The sequence below is a fragment of the Mercenaria mercenaria genome, chromosome 8 (genome assembly GCF_021730395.1).
Source record: "Mercenaria mercenaria strain notata chromosome 8, MADL_Memer_1, whole genome shotgun sequence".
Taxonomy (NCBI): Eukaryota; Metazoa; Mollusca; class Bivalvia; order Venerida; family Veneridae; genus Mercenaria; species Mercenaria mercenaria.
In genome coordinates, this window is record NC_069368.1 from 53,089,438 (window position 1) to 53,099,843 (window position 10,406).

At 35.1% G+C, this 10,406-nt stretch overlaps 1 protein-coding gene across 1 annotated transcript; it reads right to left on the reverse strand.

Moving 5' to 3' along the window:
* Positions 1 to 2,365: 2,365 nt before the first annotated feature.
* Positions 2,366 to 8,389, reverse strand: LOC123565733 (uncharacterized). The gene is made up of 3 exons (XM_045359529.2): positions 8,244 to 8,389; positions 4,526 to 4,703; positions 2,366 to 2,551 (listed from the first exon to the last, which is right to left on the reverse strand). The coding sequence occupies exons 1-3, from the start codon at positions 8,295 to 8,297 to the stop codon at positions 2,424 to 2,426; spliced, it is 360 nt and encodes a 119-aa protein (XP_045215464.2). The 5' UTR covers positions 8,298 to 8,389; the 3' UTR covers positions 2,366 to 2,423.
* Between the last annotated feature and the right edge of the window lie 2,017 nt (positions 8,390 to 10,406).

Below are 10,406 nucleotides of genomic sequence, written 5' to 3' on the forward strand. Positions count from 1 at the left end.
GAACAGTAATTCCGTCATAAATAATTTTGGATTATCTACCTTATATATGTTTTGCCCGAATGATTATTTTGCCGAAACTGCAGGAAAATGGAAATTCTGAGCATAAAAACCATAACTTTTCATTGAATAATTTTTAATGATCCCCCATTTTTAGCTCATCAAGGTGAGTTTTTTCTGATCGCTCGATGTCCGCCGTCCGTCGTCTGTCTGTCTGTCGTCTGTCGTCCGTCAACATTTAGCTTGTGTATGCGATAGAGGCTGTATTTTTCAACTGATCTTCATGAAATTTGGTCAGAACGATTACCTTGAAGAAATCTAGGCCAAGTTTGAAAATGGGTCATCTGGGGTAAAAAACTAGGTCACTAGGTTAAATCAAGAAAAAAACCTTGTGTATGCGATAGAGGCTGTACTTTTCAATTGATCTTCATGAATTTTTGTCAGAATGATTATCTTGATGAAATTTAGGCCGAATTTGAAAATTGGTTATCTGGGATCAAAAACTAGGCCACTAGGTCAAATCAAGGAAAAACCTTGTGTATGCGATAGAGGCTGTATTTTTCAATTGATCTTCATGAATATTGGTCAGAATAATTGCCTTGATGAAATCTAGGCCGAGTTTGAAAATGGGTCATCTGGGGTCAAAAACTAGGTCACTAGGTCAAATGAAGGAAAAACCTTGTGTATGCGACAGAGGCTTTACTTTTCAATTGATCTTCATGAATATTAGTCAGAATGATTATGTTGATGAAATCTAGGCCGATTTTGAAAATGGGTTATCTGGGGTCAAAAACTAGGTCACTAGGTCAAATCAAAGAAAAGCCTTGTGTATGCGATAGAGGCTGTATATTTCAATTGATTTTCATGAAATATGGTCAGAATGATTACCTTGATGCAATCTAGGTCGAATTTAAATATGGGTCATCTAGGGTCAAGAAGTAGGTCACTAGGTCAAATCAAAGAAAAACCTTGTGTATGCGATAGAGGCTGTATTTTTCAATTGATCCTTATGAAATTTGGTCAGAATGATTGCCTTGATGAAATCTAGGTCAAGTTTAGATATGGGTCATCTGAGGTCAAAAACTAGGTCACTAGGTCAAATCAAGGAAAAACCTTGTGTATGCGATAGAAGCTGTATTTTTCAGTTGACCTTCATGAAATTTGGTCAGAATGATTGCCTTGGTGAAATCTAAGTCAATTTTGAATATGTGTTATCTGGGATCAAAAACTAGGTCACTAGGTCATATCAAATAAAATTCTTGTTTAAACTCAAGAGACCACATTTTTGGTCCAATTCTAATGAAAATTGCCCAGAATATTTGTTTCCATGAAATCCCTAGGTCAAACATGTTTAAACTGTTATGGTGTGTTTCACAGGTGAGCGACCTAGGGCCATCTTGGCTCTCTTGTGTAAATATTGTTTCTAATATTTGTCCTTTATTTAACTTTGTAACATCAGAAGAGAACTCGACGAATGTGAGGAAGTACAGAGCACAAGAACTATGCCTTGAGCGGGCCTTGTAAAATCAACAAAAGCCGAATACTTCAATCTACAAAAGCAGAGGGCCTACTAGGTGGCGCCACAACCCCTTAAATCTATCGAACATATATATTTTATAACCTCAGTTATTCTAGTAGAGGGACTGGGACTTTTAGTTGAAAAGCTACCAATTTCAAAGACACTGTGTCAAATATTAATGCGCAAATATACGTCAGATTGTACCATATAATGTACACTTGCCAGAAAGAAACAAAAATAAATTGTAGAATATAATTCATATACACACGGATTTTAATCATATAGTGTCAGTGTTTTTTCTTCCTCTTTCAGAGTTGGCGGACCTTTTTGTTGCCCACCACCTGTTGTTTCTTTACAGGGATGCCGGTCTAGTCGAGGATGGCGCGAAGATGTGACACTTGTACTTGCATGGAGGAACTGGTCAAAACAAAACAAAAAAGTAACCTGAGAATTTTCTCAAGCCTTTAAATGCTTGTCTTAAAGTAATTAAAAGAAATGAACAAAATTTGCCAGGTACAAGAAAAGAAAAGTCATAATGAGTTTGTGGAACTCTTTCGCATTGACTCCATATTGTTGACAAATTTTGTTGATCGTGGTTTAGTGCTTTTAGCTCTAGTTTTCTCAGGTATGCCCTATTTCACTACCCTGCGTCAAGAAAGTATTCTCCAACAGATATTGTTTATAACTGATCCCTTCATGTTGACAAAACCATTCATTTTTGCGCAGCTGCTAATTTAAGTTTCAAAACACTTGAACTAGGATCGCTAGATAAACTTATAATGAAAAGTAAGTTACAAAGAATGGAAGAAATGTTAGAACAATTATTGAAACTAAATAAGAAAATCAAGCCATTTTTGTTTTTCTTTTATTATTATCACTGTTTCATTTAAACATTACTGCGAATCCTTCAGCGTCCGCCCTCCACGGCAATTTGAGGACCTCCTGAAGTGCCATTTGATGGTTTACAGTAACCTTCAATTTTGCTCCCTGCTTCCAGTGCTATTCCGTCAGGGGAGACAACCTCGCACGAATACCCTGAATGAAAATAGAAATCTCATTTAGTTAATATAGTTGAATTAGTCTTAAGGCTATTTGTTTGCCTTTGATTTCTTGTGCATTTATACGGGTATAAAATCCACGAATCTTTATATTTATATGTTTACAGTATCTTACTACAATAGTACTGGGTTTTTTTCCATAAATATAAGAAAGTCATACTTATTATAAATTTTCGACTTTCTCTCTTTACATGAAATATAGTAAAATAAATCCCGGCCACAAATTGTAAATTGTAATTCGCCTTCCGATTAGAAAAACAGTTCCTGATTTTAATTAAGTAAAATATCCTTAAATCCAAGGAAAATCGCATAGTTGTTTTGATTCAGTTTTGACATTTATCGTCATATAAAAAGGTTTAGCTATTGTTGAACATTCCTTTTTAAATTTCAGATTGTTTAACCACACCAATTTGTTAATGTTTTTAAGAGCGTCGTCAGATAGCGCGTTTATTTTTGCATAAAGAGGAGCCGTTGATGTTATTGCACCAATGTTGTTTATAATTTTCTTTCTATACAACATACATAGTGAATGAAATCTTGTCTGAGTTTGTTTTGAGAATGTATAAATGTATCATATCGTATAGATGTACTATATGCGAAAAAAAATGTTAAAAGAATAAACATAAGCGCTATACGTGTACGTGTTTACTTCTATCATACATCAAACTAAACACTTTTTACATCGACATTAAAAAAAAAAAATATTTTAACCATATTTAGCAATAAGTCTTGTAAAATAGAACCTTATTTATGTACAAGCCAATTTTCAACACACGCACACACCTTGTTTTATGTTTTTATGCGTAAATAGGAAATTATATCGAAATCCAGAAATAACTGGTCGTAAGAGACAAACACTATTTTGAGTAAACTGAAATTACATGTATATTGTTTTATAGATTTCTCACTGAAACTGCTCGTATCCATATTGTAACCTCATAGTGAAAGTTTTTAAATGCTGACAGAACCGATAGTCATATATCAATACCAAAGAATTTACAATCGTCAGTAATGAGAGGTCTTATCTGTAACTTGTGACCTATTTTCGAAAAAATCACACAATGTTGTAAATGGTAAATTTGACCGTTTTTCAAACTTACCGAAAACTGGATCACAAGAAGCCGTTACAGCCTTTTATATTTAACAAAATGTTATTTTTGGCTCAGTCACAGGATTTCATGTTAAACTTATGGCCGTTTCAATGCAGTTTCCGGAAAAAAAAAACGTAGATCACAAAAGGTCGTAAGTAACAGTTTCGACCTTATATTTCTGGGGCGTTAATATACGCGTACACATATTGATGTCATATATTCTTTAACTTGCTCCGAGCGTCTTCGTTTGTTTTTAAATCTTGAATCAAGTATAGATACTAAAAGAAGATAAGGCTGCCATTTTAATGGCATACATGATGAAGAGGTCAAAATGTACATAGATATTCTCCTAAAGTACTTACCAAGATAAGGCTTTCATTGCAATCAAAAACAAAATACTGGGCATATACTTTTCGACGTAGGAATAAGAATAACTATAGGCCTTCGCGACCAAAAAAAGGGCTATCCTGTAATAGTTTCATTATAATTTTCGCATTATCTAGACGTACAGATTGTTTACTTTATACCAATTTATTTTAGCTCGATTGTGATGAAAGCTTAAAGCTTATTTGAGCCACCCTCGAGTCCGCTTCCTGGAAAAACCAGTACTGGTGTCATATGAGAACTCATGGTCATGACCCCAATGGGGCTCGAACCTGTTTAGTTGGAGAAAAGAATTACCTGCGTTTCGTTTCTGAGAAAAAAAAATGCCTGTAAACCAGAAGTCAAGTTTTTATTATAAATCATTCAAAATCTCTTAAATGACATAACGTCACTCAAGAATAATACGTTCTGAAGTATGTTCTTTATACAAGAACGGCAACATCTGTTTAACAATTGAAAAATCTAAAGAAACTTGCCTGTCGAGCAGCCGCAATGGTAAGGATCACTCCCATAGCATGATGCTCCCGGAAGTAGATAAGGTTGACATGAGTGGCTTAGACCTCCGAAACTATTTTTCTTTGCTAAGCAACAGCCATTTGTACAGTCAGCGTCGCTATGACAACCACCTCCAAGTAAACTGTCAAGGAAGAAAGCCTGAAAGACAGTAACAGGTATGATCAAGATGATTTGAATGTAAGTAGAATATTTCTCATTTTAATCACACCTGTCACAAAACGTGGTTTCGATCCAGTTTATACAAAACTATTGTGCCTTTTGGATTTACACACGCTCAGCAAAAAGCACCTAAAATTTGTAGTCACTTGATGGCGTCTTGGAAATACTTTCCAATTACTGTAGGGCTATTAATTGCTGAAATATCATCACAACAGTTTGCTAACATTTCGGTAGGAAAATAATGCTTACTCGCTTAAAGAAAGGAACATACGGAAGCTTAGAAGGGCCTTCAGTTGTGAGAAAATGTTTACATAAGTACAGAAAACTAAGACGAGATGTCTAAAACTTTATGGTTTTCTCGCATTAAAATGCTCGCACTGTAGTATATTTTTCCATCAACACGATTTAAATTTAGTTGCAAAGAAAAAATCTTTTGTCATTTCGAATATTGTTATATCGACAATTAGCTCTGAATAAACATGTTGGAATATTTTTCATGAGATGGCTAGATATTTTTTGGTGATGACGTCGTAAATATTTCACGATGCCGAAAAAAAAACTTTTTGCATTTCGCGTGTTTTTGTCGACATTATTTTTGGAAGTGGCATCTCAAATACTTCTTTGAAAGTAACTGTGAAGACGTTATACGGTACATGACCACGTGCATAAGACTGTTTTCTCAGAATGTATGTTTTAGCTGCCTCTGAACAAAGTGTACTACATCAATTAGTTTCAGAGAATAGATAGGGTTCTTACAATTATCCATTTGTCTGCATCTACGTCCGCTTCCTTATTTGTATAAGTTTTATCTTTTTACTCGATCCGGCCCTTCCGCAAACACACCTTGGTTAAAGTTTTAATCTACTTTCTTTTTTATCTCTGTAATTACTTGATGGAATACTTCAACCATAAAATAGTTATTTCTCATCATCACCCACATCATATGGCACAAAGGTCATATCTCTCGCACCAATAGTTCATGAATTACCCCCCTTTTTACTCAGAATTTCAGTTTAAAGTTTTTTGTGCACTTTCTATCTAAATTGTAATAAAAACGATCTGATTCAAACTTAAAACAATTGTTCCACATCATCACCCATTTCATACTCACCCACATCATATGACACAAGGTCAATAACTCTGGCACAAATTTTTCGTGAAACATGCCCGCTTTTTACTATATAGGATTTTAGGTTGATTTTGATGCATTTCCATCGTATCTTTGTTATTATAGAAAGAGTTTGATTAAAAACACTAACAACAATTGTTCCACACCATTATCCACATCATTTAACACAACGGCCATAACACTTACGCTAATGATTTATGAATGATCTACCTTTATACTTAAAATTTCAGGTTAAAGTTTTGATGCACTGTCATTCTATCTCTGTTGGTACCAAACGTATTTGATTCAAACTTAAAACAGTTGATTCACATCATCACCAACATCATATGACATAAGGGCCATAACCATTACACCAATATTTCATAAATTATGCCCCCTTTTTGTTTAGAACTTTAGTTTAATTTTAAAGCTTTTTCATCATGTCTCTTATATTGTTACTAAATGGATCTGATTCAAACTTAAAATGGTTGTTCCACGTCATCACCTACATCATATGTCATAAGGTCAATAGCATTTACACCAGTATATTATGAGTTATGCCCCCTTTTTACTTAGAATTTCAGGTTAAAGTTGTGATGCACTTTTGCTCTATCTCAGTGATTCAAACTTAAAGTAGTTATTCCACATTATTAGTCACATGATATGAAACATGGGGCATTGCTCTTGCAGAAATATTCCAAAAATTATGTCCCTTTTATACTTATCTAATGTTTTGATACACTATCTCAATATCTATTATTACTAAATACATTTGACACAAGCTTAAGCTTCATCCGGATTAGAGTCATTAAACACTCCAGTGACAGCTCCAGCTTCCTCAAATGTGCTCAATGTCACTATCCAGCATCGAAATTAGCAAGAGCGCTGGACATCTCCTGTGACGACTCTTTGTTTTATAATATGTTAATTATAATAATCAGGTCAAAGATTTTTCAGGATTGGTTTAATGAAAATCGAGAATTTGGGCTTTACAGTGTAGATTTCCATGCTTCCGATTTTTGACTGAATCCTTTGCCTATAATTTAGTAACAGTGACCTTGACCCAAGGTACCAAATTCCACTCCAATATACGTTGCTCTTTTTTAAGGCTACACAGCTAGCAGATTTGGGGTGCTTATCTCATTTTTTGTGAGAAAACAAGTTTTCTATATTTAGTAACGGTGACATAGTCATTGACCCCAGTGATCAGAACGCGTACCTCAGTCAAGAAAGTTTGATATGTACAAAACTTGGTTGCAACATCCCATTTGCAAAGAAATGTCATATATAGTAAACATTATACAAGTACTAAGGGCACTATTCTGGTACAGTGCCGCATTTACCAATGGCAGTCAAAATTATTACCACGTTTTATTGAAATACCCCTTACAATGTCTTAGATATGGTTCCAGGTGGATAGAAAGACAATAAAACTCTACATAAGTAATATATGTATATAAGTACAAGGGGCATTAACTCGTTTCATCTGACTGAAACTTGCATGATCGCATTTCTTTACCTCAGTTTACATTGCTACCATGTTTCATAAAAATAGTTTAAACCATATTTTAGGTATGGCTTTGGACGGACGGAAATAAAAACACTAAATTTGTACTATATATAGATGTACTAAGGGCGATAAACATTGTCTTTCATAGACAATCTGACTGAAACTTGCAAGGTGGCATTTCCTTCTAGCAATTAACATTTCTACCATATTTCATTTTAAATACTCCAAACGGTGACATGTCTCTGATAAGGCTCCAACCAGACTGAAACACGGACGACGGACGGACGGACAACGCAATTTAATCATACCCCTGTTGGAAGGATAAAAAGCAAATGTAATGTTAAGGTATAGAGACACTCAATATGGAACGTGTGACTTATTTTTCATTGCAATAAGCTGAAGTCGAGATGTTAGAAATAAATTACTTCAATGCGAGTATTTTTGGCGAGAAAGGCAAATATCTTATCAATATCGCGCAAAGATTTTTCCGCGATGTAATTTAGTACAACTTCTCGACAATAATAATACGAAAAATAAAATCTTTCTGTCTTTGTACGAAGATTCAAATCAAGTTGTTTGAAAAGTTCGAACCAATGCGGAAATTTCAACGCGAAAAAACCTTTAAGTTTTAGGGATCTCGCTTTAATTTTCGGCATTTGTGAAAACATTTTCTCACAACTGAAGGCCCTTCTAAGCTTCCGTAAGGAACATTTCAAACGCGTAATAATGATTTAATAAAGTCGAGCAATCGGCTTACTGAGGCAGAAGGCCGCGATTTTAAAACGTCCTTCATGCTTCACGAAGGAGACACAACAACACATTTGACCTGCTGCCATAATTCATAATTATACATTGTATATGACTGACCAAAAAAAAAAAAAAGGAATTTAAAACAACCTACCTCTGCCGAGAAAATTAAAATCCCAGCAATTAAGATACTTAACAATTTATTCATGCTGAGATAAAGTTATAAACTGTAAATAATTTTCGCATATGGAACTTTTTATCTTTAGATCTCGTAATATTTCATAACGCGTTTGATAAGGTCTTTCCATTACTGACCTTTGTAAAGCTATTATCTATACACGTAGTCTTAGCCCTTGTGTTAATTGGCAGTGACATTTGATTATAACGTGAACGCATTTTGTACATTTATTTACAAATACATTTGTAAAAGAGATTTCATCCTTTAGGTCCATAAAACTTTTAATGAAAATCATTCGCAATCTTCCAAATTATAGAGAACAGATGTAATAATTTACATCTTTAAAACCTAAACTTTCGTCTAGACTCACTGCAGATGTTTGTATTAAAGACAGTGTGTCTGAAATCATTCGTCCTCCACCTCTGATTCATGTGGGGAAGTTGGCAGTTACTTCTGGAGAACAGGTTTGTACTAGTACAGAATCCAGGAACACTGCCCGCCGTTACATAACTGAAATACTGCTGAAAAACGGCGTTAAACCCAAAACAAACAAACAAACAAGATTAAAGCTGCCATGTACATAACATGAATTCTGCACCATATGAAAAAACTAGACCTTCGCATGGTTCATCGGTCAGATGCTTGGTTGTCAAACCTTTCGACTTCTTTAGACACTAACAATATAATTGAGCCGTGCCATGAGAAAACCAATAAAGTGGCTTTGCGACCAGCATGGATCCAGACCAGCCTCGCATCCGCGCAGTCTGGTCAGAATCCATGCTGTTCGCTTTCAAAGCCTACTGCAATTAGAGAAACCGTTAGCGAACAGTATGGATCCTGACCAGACTGCGCGGATGAGCAGGCTGGTCTGGATCCATGCTGGTCGCAAAGCCACTATGTTGATTTTCTCATGGCGCGGCTCATATGTTTTACTGTATCAAGCAGATGTCTACATACGAAACCCAGATTATGTCAGCTGGTTGAGTAATCAATAAACCGTAACTGTTTTAAGACACCCACTGTCATATGTGATCAATTTATCGTCTCCGAAAACAGTTTCGATTGTGTGGTATGTTCTGTACCCAAAGAATACAACACAAGTACAAACTGAAGTCACTACCCCCAGAACCCTATGTAAAATGGTCCAGGTTCATGAATAGAGTGACATATTGTGAATATCTAAGGGTGTTGAAAGAGAAGTGAGGCACACGACAACAATAAAGTAAGCGTCCTTTGGCTCTACAGTAGTAAATAAATTTGCCATATGTTCTATATAAAATTAACAATCTTCTGAGAGCTGTAACACATAACCAGGCCCATTTTTAAAAAAAAATGGATTACTAGCCTTATGTTCTTAAATGACCTAAATGAACCACAAAGAAAACCTAAAAAAAGTAGAGATCATGTATCTTCTTAGAGAGATGTTTTGTCTGACAGGTCAACACTATGGAATATCTTCCAAACTGACAGCTAAAATTGGGTATGAACACATGAGCAATCAAGGTTTGTTTGCGTTTCTATAAATGCAAAAAATCTACTAAATCTACTTGAAAATACTACCAAAATGTCAAGTTATAGTTCTTCAATGAAATAAAAACAGGAACTGGCTTACATAAAACATGAAAATGCCACTCAAGTTAACTGAGAAAAAAAATGAGGATTTTTTCTTTCCGCCATAATGCGACTAGCCCGGAAGTGCTGCTTGATTACCTATTTATTTAGTACTGAAGACAGCAACTCTCCATATCAAAGGGAATCAACTCTTTTTCCCATAGGACCACACTGTAATTTTTAGGTTATGACCCTCTATTTTACAAAACTTTTGATTCCACCTACTCAGAATGAAAGAACTATACAAAACCTACAAGAAAACAGTAAGAAATACACTGTTGACAATCGCATTTGGGCATTTTTTCTCCCGGAAGCCGATAACACTCTGTCCGTCCGTGATTTTTTTTTATTTTGAATGTAAATGCTTCATTAGAAGAATATGCATATTTCTCACTTTCATCCAACAGCCAGTGGGAGACCACTTTACATTGTAAATATAACTTTGGAATTCCTAAACATTTGCGACCAATCAGAAGCCATGTTTGACTTGTTTTCTGGGCAAAAAAAACATAAGCATCTCGAGCCGGT